The sequence below is a fragment of the Zeus faber genome, assembly GCF_960531495.2.
Source record: "Zeus faber genome assembly, chromosome: 8".
Classification (NCBI taxonomy): domain Eukaryota; kingdom Metazoa; phylum Chordata; class Actinopteri; order Zeiformes; family Zeidae; genus Zeus; species Zeus faber.
The window spans coordinates 27,404,849-27,431,553 of record NC_137195.1 but is presented as its reverse complement, the minus strand read 5'-3'; the positions used below and the strand labels follow the sequence as shown (position 1 = coordinate 27,431,553).

At 42.7% G+C, this 26,705-nt stretch overlaps 1 protein-coding gene across 1 annotated transcript; it reads right to left on the bottom strand.

Annotated features, from left to right (window-relative positions):
* Positions 1-1,947: 1,947 nt before the first annotated feature.
* On the bottom strand, positions 1,948-26,434 carry ddc (dopa decarboxylase; the record flags this gene model as incomplete). The annotated part of the gene is made up of 14 exons (XM_080004875.1): positions 26,427-26,434; positions 25,367-25,574; positions 23,117-23,230; positions 21,579-21,698; positions 14,902-15,036; positions 14,032-14,175; positions 13,219-13,285; positions 12,961-13,055; positions 10,675-10,742; positions 9,552-9,628; positions 5,347-5,366; positions 5,073-5,171; positions 2,317-2,418; positions 1,948-2,145 (listed from the first exon to the last, which is right to left on the bottom strand). Exons 2-14 carry the CDS (start codon positions 25,565-25,567, stop codon positions 1,948-1,950), a joined length of 1,440 nt encoding a protein of 479 aa, XP_079861001.1. The 5' UTR covers positions 25,568-25,574; positions 26,427-26,434.
* Positions 26,435-26,705: the final 271 nt, after the last annotated feature.

Below are 26,705 nucleotides of genomic sequence, written 5' to 3'. Positions count from 1 at the left end.
ATATATTTATATATATATATTTTTTTAACCTATTTATAACCTGATTTGTTTATTTCAGGTCTTCTTTCACAGAGATGTTTAAGTATTTCGCGGGCACGTTTATTCATTCCCTCATCCACGGACTCACACGGTTCCACGTCGGTAGAACTCGGACGCCGCGGAAAGCGCCTCCTCCGGCGTGGCGCACGGACACTTCCTGTTTACTTCACCTCCTGTTTCTATTGGCCCGGCGGGGGTTACGTCACGGTGCGCCGCTCCCCCGGCAGGAACCGTCCGCTGCCGCAGCGAGCTGCGCATGCGCTCCACCGGGCGTTGTAACCCGGGGCTGTAAGTGATATATTTATTAAAAATTTGTATTAATCCCAGTGGAACACTCCCCTCCCAGCCCCGTGTCTAATTAAAATACAAGTACTTCATGGCTTTCATTCAGATGCGTACCAGGAACCAGAGCATGTTTGACAACATTCAAAATTGATGTGTCAGGCGCCCCCCCCCCCCCCCCCACTCCGGTGGTCAAGGTCGGCAACTGCAACGGCTGAAAGATGAATCCAGTATTTTCGCTCGTATTGACAATGGTGCGAAGTTTTGACGCTCTTGTCCGTCTCTGGCGTGGTAGTGTATTTTATTTCATTTTACTTGTGACATTTTTGCACATCGAGAAACATAGACGCACACACATACGGTATGGACATGCTGAGATGATGTGAGCAATGAATACCCGCTGCTATGTCGATCCCTTCATTATACATACAAAGCCAAATATTCACTGTACCCCAATAACAAGACTAATTCAGGTATAGACCTTAAGGTAATGCATTCACAATTACAATGACTTACAATTTTGGAAGGATAGGCAAAGATAGGTGAGTAGAAAATGTTCTCTTTGGTATGTACTAAACCAATTGTTTAAGGCATATCTTCCGGATACATTTACAAATTTGCGTAATATGGATGTATGTAATATTCATGTATATACGATTATGTTCAGACGTTTAACATCTTAAACTATTAAACATTTTCAAACATTCATAGGACACACCAACTCATACAGAATATTTTGAGCTTTCTAGTGCACGAATAGGGGTCAATTCAAAATCCCCAGCAGCAAATCTGATGACTTCATTTCGGCTTTTGAATATAATAATAAGTTATGTTTCAACTTCTTTTTTAAGGGTTCAGCTCCGATCCTTTCATATTGAACAGTAATTTCAAGGAGATCAGTGTGTTCATAGAGGTATTTTTTCTTTAGAAATAGGAGAGAAATATTTGAGAAATTAAAGTTGTGCTTGTGCCTCCATCCTTATTTTATTCATATGCAATGCGTCTGGCATTGGGGTGACCAGAACATTCCTTATGACTGCACCATCAGGTCTGTGCCATGTTTTGGTTTGGAAAGACATCAATTTACAAGAAAAATAACAAAATCTTTGAGTTTATCGAGTTAAAAAACCCAACAACATTGTTGTATATTCAAAACATAAATAAAACCTTAAAACCTTCAACTATTGTATAACATTTTCATAAAGTGAACCAGTCATAATTCTCCCAACAAACATAATATAATCATCCAGCACCAGCTTCTTCTTCTTATTTTTTTTTTTAAATGCTTCCACATGATTTCATAATTCCCTTAAAGCAAAACGCAGTACATTCAGACGCAGAAGCCACATATAGCACACTGGGGTGAAGAAAACAAGCATACAGCACGACAAAGTGAGGTGGGAATACGAATTCCAAATTGCAGCTGTGACAATGTGACATAAAAGATGGAGACCCATTGTTTTCTCTGCTACACTGGAGTCCTATTCCCTCCCGTGACCTTGGTCCCGGTTTGGAGGGGTGTCGGGGTGTGAACAAGGGCTTTCCGTCACCAACATCCACCCCGAACCCTTTCACCCCTTTGCCCGCAGTTGGACGTCCGAGGCCCGAGCCCCTTCCTCGGGGGGGTCAGTAGTGCTCCTGCAGCAGCGTGGTGGAGAGCCGGGCAATGTGGCACCATGCCTCCTGGATGTGGCGCGACTCGGTACTGCGCGCGCAGATCGCAAAGCGCAGCACAAAGCGGCCCGAGAGCTGGCAAGGCACCAGGTGGATCTTCCGGGCGCTGTTAAGCTCCTTCAGCAAGGCCTCGCTCAGGGAGTTGGAACCCTGGGAGGAAAGGATGGAAGGCGAGAGAGGAGGGGTGGTTAGATAAAGGGAGGGAGGGAGGAAGTAAGTTATGCAGGATCTATCAAATATCGCATTTTAATTCATGTTTATATTATATTTCAATCAACAACCATTTGAGCAGAGACATGGAAATGGCTGAAGGGTCTTTACCTTCAGCCTGAAACAGACTAAGCCCATGACGACATCGGCGCAGATCTCAAACCTGTGGTCTGCTCGCACCAGGGTCTCAAACTCTTTGGCCAGATTAACTTGCTGTACACAGAAGAGAGAGTGTTTAGTGGCAATTTTTGATCATCCCCCTCCCCTCCCCCCACCCATAAATCATAGAAGGTACGATTCCTCTCTGATATGAATGCTATCCACTTCATGGTAGTCACATTCATAACTGGTGTCGGGAGGAAAAAGTGTTAATTTTTTTTTATTTGTCTCAGAATTATCTGAAAATAACAATTTAGTTTGTCTTTAGAATACAGGTTGTCCTCACTTAAAAACCGAGTTCCGTTCCTACAACCAGGTCATTAAGGTCAAATTGGTCGATAAGCGAGGACCCGTGTTATTTCACGGTAAGGGGGCGTGGCCATTGCAAACACTAGTGTAATGAATACTGAGAAGGGTGTTGAGATGAGATCTATATAGTGTATATAGTGTATATAGTGGATATAGTATATATTGTGTATATAGTATACATAGCATATATCGTGTATGTAGTGTATATAGTATATACAGTATAGTGTATATAGTATATATAAGTCTATATAGTGTATATAGTATATAAAGGGTGATGCACGCTGAGATACCGCGCACGCACGGCGTACGCCGCGGTACTGTACGCAGCGTACAATACAGACTGGTCAGAGAGCTGGTCGTCAGTCCGAACGGTAAACAGGTAGGTCCTTAAGTGAGGAGCACCTGTACTCTAATAACTCCCACTCTTCTTTCTGCAGTTTTTGCTTGTGTCCACTAGATGGGAACCTTGTACCATTACAAGACATCAGGCATATACAGTATAATAAAATTTGTGGCGTTATCTGCACCTGGACATCATGAATTAGTCATACTCATAAACAGAGCGTTCTGTGGGCCCTGAGGTCACCATGAATCATTTTCCAAAAGCGTCACGGAATTAAAAATGTTGCTGAAGTATAATTCATCCAGTTATCATCCAAAAGATGAGCGGGGCCAGTGACACAGGGTGAGATCGCGATGTGAATTATTGCATGCAATTAAGATTATAATGAAAAGGTAGGCTGTACGACGAGCGAGCATGCAAAAGGAGAAAGTGATGGGAGGAGGAAAGAAGGATGGAGGGTTGGAAGAAAGGAAGATGAAGGGAGGGAGGAGGGAAGGAGGGGCAGAAGGAGGGAAGAAAGGGATGGGGGAGTGAAGGAAGGAAAAAAGGAGGCAAGGGAGGAAAGGAGAAAGGGTGGAGGGAAGAAAACAAGGAAGGAAAAAATGAGGATATAAAGGAAAGAAGGCAGGGAGGAGAGAAGGAATTGACGCATGGAATTACGATTATAATGAGGAGGTAGGCTGAAAGTATGGAATGGAGAGAAAGAAAGAGACTATGAGAAGCTATGGAGAATTCAAGGAATTATCCTCATGGTCTTTCAGAGACTTCAAAGAAATGGAGTGAGAAAGAATGACAGAAATAGAGAGAAAGAAAGATAGAAGCGTAGTGTAAATGTGTTTGCTGCCCGATCTACACATTTGCAGTTCCACGTCTTGTTCTATTGAGGAATCAAAGTACGGGGCTAGGAGGAACACTCCCTCAGCACGAAGCAGACAGTGCACACAGGCTGTTGCACATCAATATATTGCCTGAATCCGCGGGATGTCAGGCTTCCGAGAACGATAAGCGATGTCGCACTCTATACGTCACCCGTGTCTTTTTTTTTTTTTTTTTGCCGGATGCTCGTCTGTCTAATCTGAGCTGACGTGGCGTGACTCGGAGGCAAACCGCTTTGCGCTGCTGCTCTGTCACTGTTGTGTTATAGTGCGTTTATTTTTTCTAAATTGGAGGCTAATCGAATCAGAAGGGCCTGATTCGATTGAAATAAGAGGTTGGCTTGTTTTTGAAGGCTGCGGGTAGGCGGTGGGTTGGGGGTTGAAGGATATAGGTTAGATGTTTTTCATGCCAGGCCTTATTAAAATGATCCCATCATTTAACGTCCATGGTCCATGTTGTGTAAAAGGGCACTGTTCTTAAAATCATGGGGGGCCAGAATTAGCATCAAGTTAGCTTTGTGTTACTCAATGACTATTCATGGCTACTCTACTATTAAATAAATAATACACTGAGAGGGAATATAATATATAATATAATATAATATAATATAATATTTGAAATGCTTCTAACATTAACATTAACAATAAATGACATTACTGTGGAGGGAAACGGAGAATTCATTGAAAAATCCTAATTGTCCTTCAATGACGTAAACATTTTGAGTGGTTAGTTAGTTGGTTTTCATTTCCAATTTTCCATGAAGACATTTTTGAAGTGATGGACTCAATTTGTCTTGAAGAATTTTTGTTCTGTTTTCAGTTTTGATTTTGCACAGCTCACTTAAGAGAAAATTAAAAACTTAATGCCAAACCTCTCTTTAGTCTTTCTTTTGAGGCACATGATGTGGACTAGAGGCAAGAGATGTGACAGCCGTGACATTTATCATAAAGGGGAAATCCAGGCCAGGCGCGCTGGATTGACAGGAGCAGCCGAAGGAAAGGAGACGGAAGATGAAAAAGGAAAAGGAAAGGAAAGGAGTGGAGGATCGAGGCAAGACAAAGACCAAAGTAAAAATACAATTCAGGGCCCTCAGTGGATTTCTCATCGCACACGGTGAAACCAGGAGATCAAGGGTGCGGAAGCAATGGATGGCGTGACGAGGCTACCGCTACTAGAGTACCTTGCGGATGTGCGCCTGCAGGCCGGTGAGGCCGTACATGCGGAAGACGAACCACATCTTCAGCGAGCGAAACCTCCGGCCGAGTGGAATCTGCCAATGCTGTAGGAAGAGAGAGGAGAGGAGGGAAGTAAGGATGAACAAGATTAACATCATTGATCATTTGGATTAGTCTCAATACACTCAAAGTATGAATTCCATTACCAATTAATTAAATGGAGAATAAATAGAGATTTTTTGATATATATATATATATATATATATATATGTATCTTACCCTGTAATCTGTGACCAGGCCTGTTGGGGTATAAAAAAAATAGAATTAGACAATGTAAACATGTGCTTATATATAGAATATTCCATTATATACCATACATCTGTGTAATTTTTATTATTTTTCGGCTTTAAAATGGTCCTTCTTGCAGCCAAAAATATGCTGGTCATTTAAGATGTGTTTTTGCACTTTCTTTCAAACCCTAACTCAATTCATTATTATACCAACAAGTCATCTCTGGATGCAAAAGCTGAAAGGTTGACGGAATTTATAACGTTGGAATCATTGCGATCATATGACACCAGGCCCCCAACTGAAGATACACCACAATAATTCAGTATGAATCCTGATATGAAAACAAAACTGACCCAGCTTTTATGAGCTGCACCTACAGTATATGGACACCTGAATTCCACATACATGCCAGAGATCAGTGTTTCCAAACATTTTTTTCTTCCACACAATTTACAGCGAAATAGTCCCACGGTGCACCGCTGTCCTTTCAACCACCGAAAACGTCAGAAACACTGTGCCTATTATTGTTGCCTACTAGTAGTGATGCAGGGCTTGCAAGCGATCCGTTCGCAGGAAAAAATCATTGAAATTACTCGGGAGTCGGCGTTGGTGTAACGCCATGCGTTACACCAACGCCGAATCAAATCGAATGATTTGGATGAAACAACAGATCTGAAAGATCAAACAACTCTTTTTACTGAGTGACTGAGTACAGAGCCGAAACTCAAAAAGGAGTCGAACCTTACATTGCTATGAATAGAATTTTCAGAATGAAACTTGTTCTGCTGGAGCTGCTATTCTGGCTGGAACTGATAAATTAGATGAATTAGTGCAGCCTTGAAATTTTGGTCTCGCAACACAAGAGCTAATTGCCATTAGAAAACATTTTTTTCAAAAGTGTTCACGGCACACCTGGCGAGCCACCACTGCCATCGGTCAAACATCCCGTCTCCTCAACGTGATATTCACTGTCGCTCAGTGCCTCAATGTGACAGAACACCTGTCTTTCGATGCTAGGCTGCCTCTTATTGCTCACATATGCTCTGTGTCTGCTGAGTGGCAGCCCCGATTCTAGATGCCGCTAATAAGCATTAATTAGGTGGGAGAGCTCAGATCCAGTGTGCAAGGGCCATTGTGAGAGGCACCGCAGCAGTAGGAGGGTGTCTTTTGTCATCCTCTGCTTGGCTGTCAGACAAATTACGGTGTGACTCTCAGCACATCCGCAGGACAACAGCCAGACAAATAACAGTGAAAGATATTTACAGACTCAAACTGTCCAAACACACCTACGTATATATGGCTGGATAGAGGGATAGCTAGATCGATAGGGGCCTTGAGGAAATATTTCGGCTTCTATCTACATATTTACATGCCAAAAGCAAGGCGAAGTACTGAAATAAAGTAAAATAGGCAATGGACATGCTTCGATTTAATATATGCATCTAATATTGCATGACATCTGCTCACAAAAGCGATAGAACAATGGTTAAGTATTAATCAAATTAGGTCACAACTCGTGCTCGTCAGTCTTACCTGACTTAGCTGAGTAAGCTGGAACACAGATCTAAAAAGCTTTAACACTCGTGCCTCAGTGTTTTGGACTGCACTGGATTAGGATTAGTCCGTTGTGCCGCTAGCTACGGTACGAGGCGCCTTTGTGAAGCGATGCCGCTCAAACGTAAACATTGATGCACCACCAATGAGGAAGGAAGGATGCAGTGCCTTCTCTCTTTTGGCCTACTACTACTTTTGGGCTTCTTGTGGGCGTCTTGGATTATCTCAAAAGAACAAGTCAGATTTTTGGGAAAGGTCGTGGTGGTGTGGGTTTTGTGCGCTTTAAGCAGCCACACCTGTCTTGGACCTAGGTAATTGGGCCTGGGATCAGGGGGGCTGTATGCCTGTTGCTCGTTAGAGCAATCAATGAGCAACAGGTAAAATGCCCATCCCCCCCCACACACACACAGGGAGAGGTGTGTTTGCAACGTCTCTGCCAGTGTCTCTGTGTCGGAGGGCCCTGAAAACACCACTTGGGTGGCGTGTGCAGGTGGATCAAACATTGTCATGACAGAGGCTCTCCCTGTGTGTGTGTGTGTGTGTGTGTGTGTGTGTGTGCGGGGATGGGGGTTTTATCTGTTGCCCGTTGATTGCTCTCAGGAGCAATAGCCACCCTGATCCCGTTCCCAATGACCTAGACCCAAGACAGGTGTGGCTGCTTGAACCATACCACCCCCACACCACAGTCGTCATGCAATGTAATTGGTTCTCGATGAGCAAACATCCTCCTAAACTGTTATTAGGAACTCAATGCCTTATTGGCCTTTTGATAAGTATTAAGCGGGGGTGTATGTGTGCCTCTGAGCTTTTCCAAATGAAGAATCAGCAGAGTTTAGTAAAGCTGCGAACCTCGGGAAAATATTTTGAGTACCACAATAGTGTAACAGGGAGTAACAGGGACGCGCATCAGTTATTCACACCGTAGCCATCTCGTAACGAGGCAAATCACATTGTATGCCAGCTACTACAGCTACTATATATGCAAATTAATCTCATTAGGATATACCCCTTGAAAAGCATCATCTCGCAAAGTTACCTAACATGTTTACCAACTAGAGATGCATCAATTGCAATTTTCTTGGCCTCTTTGATTTCAGATTTTTTCTGACCTGCCGTTTCCCATTTTGGCCAATTTCAATTTTCATTCAGTTTTATGTTCATAATAAACCATTGACTCTTAAATAACTTTTACATTGTCATCCGATCTTTTTGAGTTTATATCTGGGATTCGAGAAATCACATTTTCTCATCATTTGGTCTCATTGGGTACATCTGCTGTACGTCAATGACAAATACATCACATGATCTAACCACGTGGACCACCGCTGCAATTTTCAGTTACAACAATAGTGAGATTGCTGATGTTGACACTGTGTGTTTAATATTGTTCCTTATTCACCGTGGAATAATAATAGAACATGAAACTGTTACTGAGCTCCAATAAAATAAAATACAACATGGAACAGTCACTGAGTTCCAATTAAAAAGAATATGGGACCATCACCAAGGGGACTGTTTCAGTATAATTCAACTTGAAAGGCTCACTGAGTTTTAGTAGAACACAACATTATGGAACTAACATGGAGATGTCCAGTTCAAACTTCAAATGCCCGATTATTACTCCCCCGCTTCCAATTTTACCGCAGCAAAGCAGTGTTACACCTCTGTGGATAATAAAGTACCACTGCATATCAGTGGATGTTGAGTGAGTGAGAGGAGAGGGCGGGGTGGGATTTCAGAACCACAAGCACAAGTTTGTAGCATGTGGTCCAATCCGAGGGATGTACTTTAAATACCAAATAAATTTACGCTATTGTTTTGCGTTGATCGACTTTTTTTTGCATAGTTTCAGGTGGCATTTCATACCTGCGTATTTTGACCAAGGACTGCATGGTTGGTACACAAAATACGTGCAGGTTGGCAGATCTTGTTGAGCAGTAAAATAGGCTTTGGTCTTGAAGTTTGAAATTGGACGTGGAACTTTTCAACGCTGAGTGTCGTTTTACTACATTGGTGGTAGGCATGTTTCGCACACCAAAATGTTGTTTTTGCAGCTTAACTGCTCTATTACCCGTCAAGTACTTGCCTTGGACAACATGCTTGCAGGCCTGCTTGACATGACCTGTTTCATCTTCATTATTTAAAGTGGTTGAGGTTTACCCCCAATCCACACCAAGAGCGTCACCTCAGCGCCATGTCCGTGGCACGCCAATGCTTCAGCTACGCTGCCATGTTAATCAATGTTGCAATTCCCACCCCTCTGTCCGGCGCACAACTATGCATCAGGTGCCTCCTACGGTAGAGCTACACCAGATGCGTTGGCGCAGAGTATGGGCGCGACGTGCCGTAACTGCACGCTTCCAATTGAATTCATGTTAACCCACTGTTTTGTTTTTTTTCAACAAGCATGCACGTATGGCTCGTACGCTGTGCCAATGCGTCTGTTGTTGCTCGACTGTTGAATTGCAAATGAAAAAGTAAGTTGATCATTTCATGTCCTATATGTCATAAATATGCTTGAACATTAGTGTAATGGATAACATTGACCATTTTTGGGGTTATTTAATTATGTAAATAATTGTCTCATGAATTATCAGGATTATTTAAAAAATTAAATAAATAACAATGGCTGTTTGTACCTGACTCTTGGTTTTCGTGCTTGAGGTAGAGTGGATCCATCTTGAACGCTCCAATAATGTCAGACCTTTTCTTTACCCTATTGCAAGGCAGAGAAAGGAACACAGTGTCTGAAGCAAAGCCGTTAAAGGTTTGCTGGAACATGATAATCATCCATTTCTACTACAGTATACCATCATAGCAAAGGTTGAAGGATCACTCGTAATATTTATTAACTGTTGTCTTTTTCCCTCTTTTTTGTGTGAATACTCTGACCCAAATTTGGTTGTCTGTTTTAGTGTCAACAAAATATCTGCAATGAATGCAAATACATTTTCACATTCAATTTTTTTAATTTAATTACTTATTGTTCCCAAATAACTGCAAAGTTCCATGGCAGGTATTTGCACTTCTTGGCTGGTAATGTTTTCTATTCAGTTCAGAGACAGGAATGAACATAAAAAAAAGGATTTGATGATTCTTTTATTATAAGCACTGGAAACACAATTGCATACTGTACAGTAGCAATTGATTTTTGTTAGTGATGTTACCGCATAATGTTTGTTTGATACAATACCCCTGACAAATCCTTTATACTCACTCACTGAGCATGAAATAAGGAAATGTGTCACTCAAAAGGCCCAGCAGCCTGAAGCATATTTGCTTAAAAAAAAAAAAATGTTTATTAATTTACAATGACCAAGTTTGTTTCTTGGGAACACAGTTCATGAATAACGCTGTATTGATTTGATAATGACAACATTACCATTCAAATTTAAAAGGCACTTCCTGTGCATGAATGAGCCTCTATTGTGATGGTGGCGGTGAGCTTGGGCTGTATGAGCCTTTATTGTGCACTGTTGACAGGAGGGGCAGATGGGAAAGCTACGGTACCTGTAGATCTATTTCTGCTCTACCAACACAGGTGAACTCGTTATAAAACGGGGAAGTGTGACTGTTTTTAGCTATCTTTCAGCCGTGCTGCCAAAAAGAACCATTGCAACAGTAAGCTCAAACTGCGAGAACATTCGTTTTTATTAAATCTTCGTTCTACTTTGTTATTGGATCCGGAAAGTTCTTGCCCTACAGCATTGACATAAAGAATTTATTTTTGTTGTGTACTAGACTGGTTGATTGGTATCTTACCACATTGCAGAGCAGTCAAAGTTGATTAAAAGCCATTTGTGGGGATTGAAGTTGAAAGAGTCTGCAAACTTCAAAAAAAAAAAAAAAATGCAGACCATCAGTTACAGTATGGAGCCGTATTAGTTTGTGTGTTGTGGTGATGGCAGGTAGCCATAATTAAATTACGAGAATATAAGGGATGCGACGGTACACGGTATGTTATCAAACCGTAAGGTATGCCCCCTACGGTTCAATACGCACACATGAATCGGGGTATTACGATATCACGGTAGAAGTCTACCGGATGAATTGGTGCAGCCTACGGGCGGGGCGCACTGTGCTGCTTCCTATTGAATCTGTTTCTCTAAGCATTTCTCTATTTTTGCACCAGAGGTCTATCTACGCAGCCTTTTCCATAGAAACAGGAGATGGAACTGCGTAGAAATGTTTTTGTAAAGAGTGCCATCAATCAAGTTGTCCTATCGGAAAATAACCCCCTGTAATGGCCGTGTCCCTCAGAGAGAATCAGGGATTAAGTGTCCCCATTACGCACGGTATCCTTCGATACGGTTCCGTACGCACTTGTTTCGTTTCGTAAGGAGAAGCTAAAGTTAAAGAGGAGTTCAAATAAAATTAAAACACACTGTTCTGGCCCGCCGATCTTTGGCACCCCATAACCTCTGCGCTTTATTAAAAAATGTTATCAGTACAACGGAGAGGCATACAGATGCACAAATTGCGCCCGATCGCCCAATACCGGTCTTTTGGTCACAGAATGTTCGTCCCTGCTTGAGCAAATTCAACCAAAACAAGCTACATCACGGTCAATTTGCTCAAGGAGCGGATACATTATTACGCTTTGTACCTTTAACATGCAAAGAGCGCTGTGTTGGGTTTCAGTGTAAAACTGTGTGGGAAGTTGGCCTGATGTTCCAAAAGCGACTGAGGCAAATACAATTATCAAAATATTTAGATACAAAATGACCAGGATCTGTTAATCATTTCCAAAGACTCGGTGAGGCAACATCAAATAACTACCGAAGGATTTTAACCAATACATAAGTGTTTTGTAAGCCCTGGCTAGTCACCCAGCTGGAGTGCCAAACACCAGCACCAGGACACGGCTTATTCCTGCCACAGAGACGCAGACTGCTTCACTGCCGCTTTATCTGCTCAGAAGCAGGCACACGCGTCATTTCAAATGCAAAAGAGAAACAGCTCCCCTGCAGCGTACACAGAACACCAAAATAACCCTTTGCCCAAATGGTTTCCTTCTTGTGTGTGTGTGCCTGTGTGCGTGTGTGTGTGGGGGGGGTTTCAGTTCAATTCCAATCTAATGTGCTTGTTCCTTATCTCTTTTCTAATATCCTCTTTTCCAACTGCATCCAAAACGCAATAAAAACAAGGCAGCACCGTTGCGCAGACAATAGAAGACAGACTCCTGGCTCACAGTTGCCATGCTGACTGATTCAAAGGCGGCCTTCCTGCCCATCACTCATATCCTAGCAACCAACTCCAATCCTAAAAAGATGCCCTCTTGTATAGCCTATTGAGCTGGGTCAAGGGGGGTGACAAGGAGAAGGGGATTGTTCTGTTAAAACTAGAATGTGACGTCACACTTCCAGCCTTGGAGTGGAAACACCTGTTTTCTCTCTCTTTCTCCCTCTCATTCGCTCTCTCTCTGCCTTTCCCAGCCTTGTTTGAAGTTGTGTGTCTAATAAACAGTGATATTTCTCTGACGAGAAGGGGGGGGGGGGGGGGGCGAAGGCGGTCTTATCTAAAGGTCCGACGCTGCCTCAGGAAATTACTCTGTCCTTATCTCCTCGCCTCGACTTTCAGCCTGCAGCCGGTTCGAGACGCAGCTGCGGCGGCAGCCTCAAGAAGGCAGATGGTTCTGCCCTCGTCGTGCCAACCGTTCGCTGCTCGATCCCTCCACCTTTTCCCTCTTGACATTAACGTTACGCCATTGTTGAACACAAAGGAAGCAGCTGGACGCAATCTTTCCCTTTGTAGATCGTGCAGGAGAGCCGCTGTTTTCACGAGCCACCGAGCGGGATTTGAAGGGTTCACTTGTCGGTTACACAGAGCAATATGGTTCTTCGCAGGCAGTGGAGACATATTATAGAATTCTTGCAAATGTAAACACCGTTGGAAGCGTTGAGGGTAGATTTACGCAAATAATAAAATAATACATATATTAAATAATAAACTAACATATTTCAAATAATAATAAGCAATGCACTAATAATAATAATGCTTATTAATTAATAAAAACAACCAATTATTACATTCATTGACTTGACTCACTTCGACTCCATTTAACAAAGGTCTGAATTCTGGACAGATAAAGGCACTTCCAGCATATGCTGCATCAATGTGCAACCACATCTTCTCCTCATTACCTGTAACAGACAAGGACTTTGTAAGCTACAAAACACTGCTAGGAAAATGTAAAGTGGAGGTATCTAATCTCATTACAGATCTACTTAAACTCAACTGAAACATAAATAATAAAAACAAACATTTGGTGCCTGAGTATCTGTGTTCAGTATGGAGCCAACTCACATATGGGCCCAAGTTCAGTGATGGCGTCGAATGCGCAAGAGGCAGTGGTGCCAAGAGTTGCGCAAAACTGTAAGACACAAACACACAAATGGTTAAATACAATAGGCCACCTGTTATACTGCTGTCCGCTGAAAGACACGATCATACTGTCCACAAATACTCCAAAACACACGTAAGACTTTGGCCCTCAACTCTAAAGAGATTCCATCAAGATGCCCAAAATCTGTAACCTTAAGTGTAGTAAACCTTACCCGCTTTACTATGCTTAATTAAATTGAGTACAATTAGACATCTGTCATAAGCATAACACACACCCAATTAATGACAAATGTATCAGCGCTGTAGTACCTTTGTTGCAATACCGTGACTAGTATTTTGGTAATTCTTCAGTGACGGAGATAAATGAGAGCGCCAGAAGAGGCATGTATCATTGATTCAATCCAGATTCACTCTCATTAGCTTTAGCAGCCACAATATTATAGCTCAACAAAGGGCCTTGGGCTACAAGGCCCCAAAATCATGCCCAGGAAGCATGTGTTATCCTGGCTGTTCTGTAGTTATTAAGGCAGTGGGTGTAGTGGTGGTGTGTGTGTGTGTGTGTGTGTGTGTGTGTGTGTGTGTGTGTGTGTGTGTGTGTGTGTGTGTGTGTGTGTGTGTGTGTGTGTGTGTGTGTGTGTGTGTGTGTATGTGCGTGTGTGTGTGTGTGTGTGTGTGTGTGTGTGTGTGTGTGTGTGTGTGTGTGCGTGTGTGCGTGTGTGTGTGTGTGTGTGTGTGTGTGCGCGTGCGTGCGCGTGTGGTGTGTGTTGTCCCTACGTAGAAGGGGATGAGTCCAGCCGCTTTGTCCTCCATCAATATCTTCCTCAGTGTTTCTCCTTGGACACTGTAATTTTGGTCGGTGGGGACCTTCTTCATCATCACCCCTCCTATCAGACCAGCCCTCTCCACTGATGAATGAGACTGGGGAAGAGTAAGGGCAGGAAGGGTTAGAAGATGGGCCATGCGCATCAAATAGGTTGAAGAAGATAGTCAACAAGCCCTGTCCTTGTCTATGATTAAAGTACTCAACTCCTTGGGAGCTTGGTAATAAGTCTGGACAGTAATCACTATGGTTGTCTGGAAATGTTAATGCTCCATACCTAAAATAACAACCTCGGAACTATCCTAACTGATCAGTTGATCATTTATTAGGCTTGAAAAACAAACTTGCATTGAAAAGGTAAACCGTGTCTAAATGATGACCTATATAAGTGAGATTGTCATATTTTGGGCTAATTATTCTCTTGAAAATCGTCAAACGCAATGGAAAAAGCAAAAGCATTGTTCTCGATCTATCTGTAGAAAAACAACTATACGCTCTGCGTGTAAAGGTCTGTGTGGTCCTCAGGTGATGCCTAACCTAATCATGAATCTAGCTTCTTATTAAACCTGATCAGAGAGAGCCACTGACTGACTGGATTTGTGCCTGTCCCTGAATAGCTATCCAACTCTGGCTAATTGTCAGGGGAACTCTACTTACCGTAGATGAGTCATTCACAGGCTCCAGGCTCCACAAATGTACAGCTGCAATTGCAAGGCTGACATATAAAAGCCAGAAGACTGGCGATGCCTTACTAAAACCACACTATGATCCTGAAGTGGGATTTGGTTGAAGTACCCATGAGATTAAATCTTGCGGCCCCTTACTTGGTCAGAGGTGTAGGCCATCAGTTTGGAGACAATTTCATTCTCTGAGCGTTGGGGATTGGAGGCCTGGACCAATCGCACAGCTCTGCAGCGGGCAGCGAGCAGGGCCACCAGGGTGGCTTCACTGGCTGTGCTCTAGGGAAAAAAGGGTGTTTGTGAGCGTTTGTTTAAGATTCAGCTTTCATTTGTTTTGTCGTAACACGTCCTATTGTAGCACTATCTGAGAGATCTGAGAACCCTCTTCAGCTGGACAAACACCCAAGATGTTTCCATCGGATTTTCCTGGAAACCCATTTTGTAGTATTTATTACAATTTTAGTAATAATAGTATTTTCATTGTTGTGCTTTGCTGTACACCATGGGATGGCCCTATGCTGGATGCCTAAACCACCAAGATACCTGAATTGGCAATAGTCAATATCAATAATCTGTGTTCTGATAGCTTGAGATCTCTGATGTTTTAGGAATTATTAATAAATTAATTAATAAGCATTATTTCAGTAGTTCACTAGATGGCTCCATTATAAGTTGAAGTTGTAACAATATATCTAAATCCATGTAATCACATTAACATATACAGTGGCACCTTGAGTAACGAGCGGACTAACATACGAGTTTTCCGAGTTACGAGCCGTCGTTCCGTTGATTTTTTGTATTGACTTGCGAGCAAAAATTTGAGTTACGAGGAGCGAGCTTCAGGTGCACCGCCGCGTGGTGGGCGTGGCGAGCGAATGCGGCCAGCATCCCGCGTCTCACTCCTTCACTTCACGTGGTAACCTGAGCGTGGAAGCATCTCTTTTGTGTTTTGTGCTCGCGATTTGTGCTTTTTGTGCAGTTATTATGCCAAATTTGTGCTGAGAAGAAGAAGCGGATGATGTCCATTGACTTAAAGCGCAAAATAATAGAAAAACTTGAGCGAGGTGTGCGTGTGATGGAATTGGCGAGGCAGTACGAGCATAGTACTTCTACGATATGTACCATATTGAAGCAGAAGGAGATGATAAAGGGTATTACGTCAGCCAAGGGCGTTAAAATAATGTCTAAGCTGCGGACCGCTGTCCATGAAAGGATGGAGAATCTTCTATTGGTGTGGTTGATGGAGAAGCAGCTCGCAGGAGAAAGCGTGACGGAGGGTAACATCTGCGAGAAGGCAGAAGAGAAGAGAGATCTACATATTCTCTTTTATTGTGTTTTATTATGTTTTTATACAATATTTGTTATTTATAAATAAATTTTCCTTGTTTAAAAACATAACAAACAAAAAATTGGGGTGTTTTTAGGGGGGCTGTAACGGATTAATGGCATTTCAATTCATTTCAATGGGTAAATTAGATTTGCTATACGAGCAGATTCAATTACGAGCTCTGTCACGGAACAAATTAAACTCATAAGTCAAAGTACCACTGTATGCACACGCATAATGAAGAACACAATGTCATGTAGCTTCCAGTCACACACCTTTATTTCTGCACACAGGGTCAATTCTTTCACAAACATTTCAGATTGTGTCCTCCCTTGAGTTCCTGCCAGAAAGCTTGCCCCATCCTCAAAGTTTGCCTTATCTTGTCCTGACCAATTATTTTCTGCACCTCTGATGTCAAGCTGAATATATACTCTCTGTATCTGTGAGGTCGAACTGACCTGAACTGACCTGCATAGATTCTCTGACTCCCTGAAAATAAACTGTTCGACTCAGAGAGCTGCTCCTTGGCACATCTCCGATCCAACCCCTTGTGCAAGTAAAACCAACGTCTGTCTGCCTCTTTATTTTAGAGCACCGACTGACAAACTGCAGATTAAAGCGACCCTTTAATTTCTGTAGCAATTTGGCGTCACGGAACAGGATCGAGCTGCGTCCAGGGGGACCATCGACGACGGAGCCGGCATAGATTAAATCCCCCAGTTTTATTGATAATCCTAAAGTACGTGAAATAGAATGAGATTTATCTATTGATAAGGTAAATAGGTACATGAAATAGATAAAAAGGGAGAATAAACACAAATTGACACAAAGGAAATCCCTTGGTTAGAAAGCAATCTTTAAATAAATTAATAAAGAAATAAAAATAAATAAAGAAATAAAATAAAATAAAATAAAATAAAATAAAATAAAATAATTTGAAGTAGTCAAATGGGTACCAGTACTAGTAAAACGCTACAGAAGGATAAACAAGTAAGGGAATCGAAGGAATGTTACAAATGTATGAAGGGAAAAGATGAAAGAATAGTGATAAGTTTGGTAGAATGGGAAAGCTTTTCCCACAGAAGGAAGCTTTAGTCTAAATCAGCTACAGCAGCTTAAAGTAAGATTACAAGACAGAGAAAAGAAAAATAAAATATCTAATAAAAAAAAAAATAAAAAATAAAAAATAAAGAATAAGAAGCAGGGAGAGGAAAAGGGACAGAGAAACTGGAATCAGAGAGAGAAACAAGGCCAGGAAAGGTGACAAAGAAAGCAGTAAGCATCAGCACCACCACTGTATACTGCTAATCAATGTACTTCTTTGTATCCGGTATCCTATGTTACCGGTGAAAATATTTGATCTGGACCTGAACTCCCATCCTCCCATACGGCGTCAACCTCCAAATTTACCCAACCACGTCACTAACGACGAGCCTTACATCATCAACGCAGACATACCAGTGGTCGACCTCGACAGCGACGATGATGAGACACCACAAACCTACGCCGGACGCCTGAAAGTTGTTTTCCACAACCACAGTGGACTGGTGAAACCTGAAAATATGGGGGTACCTCCCCTGACACCATATGAGACTCATCGTAAGTAGGTAGTAGATTAGTAGGTAGTAGTAGATTCCTAAGACATATTGTGTGCTCCTAGGACATATTGTGTGCTATCACCGGGTGCGTTGCATTACATTTCACTGCATATATGTATGAAGTATGTATATGTATGTGACGAATAAACCTCTTGAATCTACGGTCCGCATTCATCAAAGGACTGATGTTCCCACTTGGGGACATGTTGGAACACTCGTTTGTCACCTGGAAGACGGCGACCGTTGCTGACACCGTCCTCCACGCTGAACACGCCTATGAGACACACCAAAGGGACGAAGACCGCAAACAAGATCAAAAGAAACAACGTGAGTCCCAGACCCAGACGACCATGCCCGCTCAGGCCATCACTCTTACTTACTTACTTAGACTTAGTTCCTCCCGTTCCTTCTGGAACATTGGGCGACGAGTCCCCTCCATTTGCTCCGGACCCTGGCAACCCTTCTTGCTCCATGCCAGCTGACACCCATTTCATTTAGGTCTTCCTTGGCTGTCTGTCTCCATGTCTTCTTTGGCATCCCTCTCTTCCTCTTTCCACCCTCTGGCATCCAGTCCATTGCCACACTTGCCGGTCTCTCTCTTGGCAGTCGGAGTACGTGCCCAGCCATTCTCTTTCTCCTGGCAGAGACAATATCAGACAGGGCTGCCACCCCTGGCCTTTTCATCACCTCCTCGTTGGTGAGGTGATCTCTCCATGAGATCCTCAAGATGGATCTGAGGCATCGTCGATGGAAGACATCCAACTTGTTGGTGATGCTGGCTGTCTTCTTCCACGTCTCACAGGCGTAGGTCGCTGTTGGGATGACCACTGACATGTAGAGGCGTAGCTTGGTGTCCGTATTGATGGCTTTGGACGACCAGATGTTGCGGAGCCGTTGGAATACTCCTACAGCTTTGCCGATTCTAGTTCGTACATCTTTCATCGTTCGGGTTCACTCAAGGTCAGCAAAGTCCATCCCAGCCTTCATCTGAAACAATCCCTGACTATAAACAGGGAAACCGAGTGCGTTTACTTAGTTTGTGGATCAAGAGGGTGGAGATGTGTTATTGGTTCTGCGTCAACCCCCTGGGGGCAAACTCTGCTCGGTTGCATATTTCTCTTCTAAATTAGAACAAAATTCTACAAACTGGTAAACCAACTGAAATGACACCACAAAGATTTTTGCGTTACCATGTGGGTCTGCTGCTGACAAACATAAGAATCCAATTCTGTTCCCCACTCAATCAAGCCACACTACTCGCCCCCACTGACGTCACATCACACCTGTTCTTAGATCTCTACATTGGCACCCTGTTAAAACCATGATTGATTTAAAAAAAATTCTGCTACTTCTAAATAGAGCTCTTGGCCTTGCCCCTCAATATATAAAATAAATGCTAATTATACACGAACCAGCAAGAACTCTCAGGTCCACAGTCAGTGGTCTTTTAACTATGTGTTCGTCGTGCCAAAGAGTCAAATAAGTTTGTGAGTCTTGGCATGTATGGAATGTATCCAGGACAGAGGAACACAAGACGATATCATAGCTCTGTAGCTATAGTGATACAATTATTAGAATATAGTGAGTACAGGCCAAAGGTTTTTTAAATCGGCAGCCTGGACAGGACTTCCATTCACCTAAACTCAGCATGTCTCAAAAGGCTTTTGGCCCATGTTTTAGGTTCATTTGCATTCAAATACAAATTAAAATTCACATACTGTAGATATATCAGGGTCAAACACACACATGCAATTTATCAAAACCTGCACACATTCAGACCATCCAGAACCACACTAGTGCATGCATGCACACTCCAGGCCTCCTCAATGCCCATTGAGTTGGCTAGTTATGCAGTTGCAGATCTCCTTTGATCTGCTCTCAAAGACCCCTCACTGATGAGCATGGATCCTCACACGAGCAGGTTGTTGGAGAAGAAAGATCTGACAACGCCATCCCACAGAAGAGAAATTGTGTGACACAGCATGATTTTCGGGGCAGCGTTATTACATAAAAAATACAATCAATCAGACAGAGAAGTCAAACTGATTTTTAAAGGCCAATTATGTCTCGGTCTGATCAGTGGGGACAACATACATCAGGTGTGTCTTTTGGGTGGTTGTGGTTAACTCAGTATTTGTGAATCATTGAGCCAATTCCAGCTAAACCTTTAATTGCTTTTGGGGGACTGGCCCTAAGGCAAAACACTAGGCCAGACACCTGCTAGCATCTGACATCCCCTCATGAAATGTAAAGGATATCCCTAAAATGTATGTTTTTCAGTGATCAATGGCAATGTAGTTACAGAAGAAGTACATCATGACATACATGACATACATTATGAGCGTAGCGTACAGTAGGTCGTCTAGTAATCCGAAGGTTACCGGTTCGATACCTGGGTCCTCCTGCTAACATGCTGAAGTGTCCTTGAGCAAGACACTTAGTCCCTAATTTCTCCTGATGTTGTGTCCATCGGTTTATGAATAATTGTAAGTTTCTTTATGTACCCAAATAGAATGTATTGGCACCAAGCCGCAACAATTATGACCGGGTGTTGAAGCCAATGCGGAAGTGCTTTAAACTGCAATTCAGCTAATAGATAGACCTCCAAATAGACCTCCAAAGAAATACATAGACTACACTACAACATACATTCTTCATCAATTTAGGGTTAATATCTAAGTTTACTTCATCTACTGGGTATCTTGGTTATGATTTGCTCCATAAAGAGGATATTAAGGCTTAAAGACGAGTGACAAACCTCTCATTGGTGTTTGAGCAACGTGGGTGTGTTTCTACCTTCTTCAGACTGTCTGGTTTGATTCGCCTACCTCATGACACCAAGTCAAGTCACACTTTTAACACCAAGACCCTGGCTGCCACCGCCCAAATTTCGAATTTCATGTCCATATCCTCACAATGATGACGTCATAGATGCTATAGCCATTTTCTTTTATTTTTATAATGTCTAGGATTGGAACGAAATAAAATGGTAAATACGGTGGAAGGTCGGCACAGTGCGCTGTCACAACACTCATTAGCACTGCCGCAATGAGAAGACCCATTTGTTGCCATAGTGAGCTGCACTTTAAAAGAGCAGCGGTGCAAGAGAAACAAAGAGACACACAAATACCGGGTGTGTACACGCACGCACGCACACACGCACGCACACACACACACACACACACACACACACACACACACACACACAGACACACACACACAGACACACACACACACACACACACACACACACACACTGAGGTGGCTAGAATAGGGACAGGGCATGAAATGATCTGTCATCAGAGTGCACTCTCATGCTCCCCCACTTACCACCCAATAAGCCCTCACCCCAACACACACGCCCACTTATGCGCAAATACAATAATCTTAGACACACACTAATCTGGATTCGCCGTGGGTCTGTTTGTCGATGCCACATTAAACTACTGCTGAGGGGTTTCGTGCCACAAAACAAGCACAGAGGCATTATCTGCCTCCTGTCTATAGTTGACATATTAAAAGGCAAGAGCCAGGAAATTTTCTGCCGTCTGAACTAGGGAGACAAAGGAAGGGCAAGTCAATAACAGACAATTTGTTTGTGAAAATATGGGGACGGTGAATCATGGTGACGGTTAAGGCAAAACGCCTCCCATGGGGTTAGTCAATATTGTTCATTCAGGGACCGTAGAGGCAGGAATAACTTTACTGTCATGCAGCCTAAAAAACGAACTATATCAACCTATATCAACCTATTACGATAACCAAAATCCCATATTATGATATAAGATATTAGATATATTAGATATTATAATGCTATAGCCCTAACACACACACACACACACACACACACACACACACACACACACAAACTGTCACCAAACTGTGCAAATACTAACCTGGATCACTCCTCCCCCTTGTCCATTACTCCCTGCAATGAAATCTTCAGGCAGGTGCAGCATCTTTCCCATCCAATCCAACATCACTGTTTCCAGCTCAGTGCAGGCTGGACTAGCAGCCTAAAGTGAGAGGGAAGAATATTTATTTGCAGGCACATCTTGCAATACTGAAGAGCAAAGAATCCGATTTCAGAGGTTACTTTGTTACTACATTGTAGTGCACTCTAGGTCAGGGGTTGGGAACCTTTTTGGCTGGGAGAGCCATAAAAGCCAAATATTTCTAAATGTATTTTCTTTGTGAGCCATATAATATTTAATAAAATTGAATGCAACTTAATGCGTGCATTTTTAAGTAAGTCATACATTTTTAACGTATAACACATACTTAAAAAAGCGCTATATATAATACATTTCTCTTTATTCTTCTTAATAATATTGTTGTTAAACTGTAGCTAACCAATAATAAATGAAATACTTTTTACCATTAATGCGACTTGTGGTGCTGCATGGTGTTGCTGATGGCCTTGTAGTCTGCTTCATACGTAGTGAGGTTCAGCTTCATGCTGCGTGGAGGCTTCCATCAGTTAAACGTGAGCGTAGGTTGCTCTTAATGTTTCTCAGGTGTGAGAAAGACTGCTCACATGCGTATGTAGAGCCAGACTTGGTCAAAACGCAATACTCACACGCTGCATTGTGTGGTTTGTAACGGGAAGCTCGTTCCAAGTTTTAAGAATCAGCTGGTCTTCAGGTTCAAGTTTAAGTTCAAGCTCAAGAGATTACTTGTCACATACATATTGAAGTTTTTTCTGTCCACTTGTGTTCAGCTGATTGGTCCGCTTCGAGGCAGGGAGTCTTCTTAATGTTTGTCTTACAGAGGGGATCGGCGCACAGGCTGGTAAGCAGCCTAGCAGTGGAACGCCATTTCTCCTGCGCCCAAGAGGATCATTATTATCCACAATTATTATAATCATCCTCAGTGATATATATAATTGTGGCCTGCGTGCCGCATATTGAAATGAACAATAAAACTCCACGGTGCACCACGGCCAGAAAGACTCCGTCTCCCTCCCTGAACCCTTACCTGCGGGCAGAGACTCCCACAAGTGGCAGGGCGCCGAGTAAAAGGCGCCCCGCAGTCTTTCTGTGGTCTGCAGCCGGTGCTTGACTACGCCCCTTTGTCCGCCGCATTTATATTTAGAATTTTATTTTCAAAATTGTAATTTCTCTCACCTGTTTTACTTTGAAATGACACAGAATAATTATTTATTACTTGTTAATTGTGATGAAAAATTTTAGCTCAAAATTGTCTGCGAGCCATATACCGTCATCGAAAGAGCCATAGGTTCCCGACCCCTGCTCTAGGTCCTTGGTCCATGAATCATCATGGAATACATTCATTTAAGTAGTATTAATTCAATACTGGAGACCTCATTTAGAGATTATTTTGCTGGGAGGGCGGGGGGGATTTTACATTCCTTCCTCGTATTTTTCACTGTACTTGAGAGCTATTTACAAATAAAGTTTTAATATTGTATTACCCATGAGAATCCGATGCAGCCGATGGCGGAGCAAAGCATGTCAGCCAACATGGCAGGGAAGGAGCTGGCCGCTGGAAAGTAGGCATAGAAGTAGGGGCTGTGCCAGTGCGTTACCTGGAAGCAAACACATAAAATGAAGATGGGGGGGCAATTTTTGACATTTGAATCTACGCTACCAATACAGGTTTGATCTGTAAGTCATTGTATTCCCCCAGTGGAAACATTGATGTATTTAAGCAAATCGTTTTTTCTACCATGTTTGACTGACTGTCGGAAGGTCTGGTCTGATCATATCACATCTACCTGCCTGTATTGATGTGTGTGTGTGTGTGTGTGTGTGTGTGTGTGTGTGTGTGTGTGTGTGTGTGTGTGTGTGTGTGTGTGTGTGTGTGTGTGTGTGTGTGTGTGTGTGTGTGTGTGTGTGTGTGTGTGTGTGTGTGTGTGTGTGTGTGTAAGCCTGTGAGAACCATATGGCTGGCGAATGAAAGCAAACGATGTGAAAAGTAAATTTTTTAATGGCCCCGAGTGAGATGGGAATTTAATTATAATAATAATAATGACACGGTGAAAAAGAGAGAGCTGCCCAGTTAATCTTGGAGAGGGGGTTTGGGATTGTTCTAACCCCGTTCTGGAGCTCAGTAATCCAGCTCCTTAGAGCATGCCTCAAGTTCCTTAAAGGGGTCCTATCATGAAAAACACACCTTGACAGTGCTGGTGCAGATACATTTAGGTCTCTGATGGGCCTACAAATGCACAAAGTGTGAAATCTGACAACCCAGACAGTTTTTTGTGGGCAGCCTTTGTCAGAAAACATGTCCTGAAACATGGCATTCAAGATTTTTGATCCCTTCATACGTCACTTGGTGCCTCAGTAGAATAAGAACTGCCCCGCATCTGATTAGCTCCACCCACAGCTGGCGAAATAACACGGAATTGCCAGCACAAATCTTTTCAAAGGAGGAGGAATTCAAACCAACTGTCCGTGAAGAAGCTGTCATGAAAATGTAGGTATTTAAAAGATAATTATGCTGTGTGTTTCTAAGGTAGGTAGATGCAGAGCGTCAGGAACACAATGGATTTAGAGGCAGGTTAGAATGACTACAATGCATAATCTTAGTAGTATTTTCAACAAAAAACTTAAAACACATGTTTTGGGGACCTCAGACACCTATATAAACTTGTGTAAAAAGGAGCATCTTAGGTCCCCTCTAAGGTGGTGGTTTTGCACTATGCACTTTTTTTGTTGTTGTTTTTATTTTTTTTATGACATGAAGGTTAAGGTAATAAAAAGCCTGAGGAATTGAATACAATTATTTCATTAATCGTTACTGGAATAAATGATGAAATGACAGCTGATTTGGACAAAAAGTCTCTTTGTACCGAGCTAAACAAATGTGAATGTGTACCGATAAACCACCTCACTTTGAATTTGAACACAAATCCTGTAATATTGATGTTTAGCGATGTTTATTACTAAAGCTAAGTTACTTAAGCTTATTCACACCCCCCTCCCCACACACAGACGCACACACACATTCACACACACACACACACACACACACACACACACACACACACACACACACACACACACACACTCATTCACAATTTTCAAAATTGTAATTATTGTCAAATAAGAATGTCAATCAGCTTCTGTGTGGCAAGATCAAAATTTTATCATCCAATTTATTCAGCTGGTGTATCGTACGGTGAGCTAGGGAACACTTCGGATGAACGATCAACAAGAATCAGAGCAGTCGGTTTGGCTCTTAAGTTGTGAATGGAAAAATAATTTATTTTGATGGAATTTGAAGGAAGAGTAAATCAGTCTCATTCATTTTGAATTATGGCAAATGCATTGGCCTGTTTTTGACTTGGACTTTAATTTAGTCTTCAGTAATTATTTTCAGTTTGTGAGTCAACTCACCTGCCCACTCTTTTCACGGACTCCGAGTCATTTAAAAGATTTGTTCACTATGAACAAATTGTTTGTGAGTCTTTTTCTATTACTAGGCCATAATAATAAGTACAGTTATACATGTTTCTGACATTTTTAGTGGTGAACAGGATAGTGATGTACCGTGGGATTATTTCAGTGCAAAAAGTATCTAAAGGGGGAACGGCTTCTCAACATAAAGGACCTTGACACTCTCAATGCAGACAGAATTTCAGACAAATGCAGCTTAGACTTGGGGAAATGTTTCTACAAAAGTAAAAGCCCCCTTCATTGGGGGACATATCTGAACTCACCCCAGGCATGATGATCCTCTCCACGTCCCTGAGGAGGTCCTCGTAGCTCTCGGGCTCCAGCGGAGCCTCTGAGGGGATCAGGGAGCGCAGGTAGCCGGGCTCCACGTCCGGGTACACGGGTCTCTGCTCGATGTTCTCCAGGTAGTCGGCCATGTAGTCCACCATCTCCTTCCCGCGCCGCCGGAACTCATCTGAGTCCATGTTGTTGCTGCCAGAACACGCAGTCAGATGTTTTTTGAGATGAAAATATAAATGAAATTTGCAATATGGTTGGGATTTATTCGTCTAAAAGGGCAGGAGGCTCATTTGCTTCTCCATACTGTAATCTTGTGAAATCTGGTGTGTGTGTGTGTGTGTGTGTGTGTGTGTGTGTGTGTGTGTGTGTGTGTGTGTGTGTGTGTGTGTGTGTGTGTGTGTGTGTGTGTCGGTCTGTTTGTGCGCTCTATTTGATTGCCTGGCAGAAAATACTATTAGAGCCTCTTATCTCCGTCTTAAAGGGAAGGCAAGGGCTGACGTAGGTTCACAGTTCAACTCCGCAGCTAACTAACATTGTAAAATTCAGCTGTAAAAGCTTCTGAACACACACACACACACACACACACACAAACAGATGCATTAAAGAGCATGTTGCCAATGCGAGGCAGTACATGGACATATAGCTAAAGACACAATTTAATTTCCTGAGGAAATGATAACTTCGCCTCATAAGATTGAGCTTGCAATAACCATTCAACTGAGCGTGTCTCAAAAGGTAGGGTGAGACAAAATCCCATTTAGAAATAATTTTCCATAACCCTGCAATCACACGACTGTGGGGCTAGTTTGGTTCGCTTACGAGGCAGAGGCAGTGTGATGTAAAATCTTTTACAGCACCTATGAAAGAAAAGCCAAATGATGCAAGTGAACTCATAGAAACGACAAACCGTCGCACATGAACATTGACCCCCATGCTCTAAACCAAATAAACCACTGCTTTACCCATTCAAACGTTTTTTGAATTATATCCCTGTGCGCACGTGTGTGTGTGTGTGTGTATGTGTGTGTGTGTGTGTGCACTTACGTATTATCCGGGGCTTGGACGTGGATGTATCCTCTCCTCTCCCTCTGGTTCCTAGGATGAATGGACAGAGAGACACTGACAGGTTGCTGAGTGTAAGCAGGGGAGGACACCGGCCCATTTTTATCTGGTTCCTAAGCCCCGCCCCCCAGCCAGGCCAGTCAATCGGAGCGGTGCCCACGGTCAAGGTGGGGTGGGGGTGGGTGTGGGGGTGGGGGTGGGAGGCTGCCGTTATACAATGCGTTCATGAGACCTCCAAGGTATGCATACGCTCGCACACGT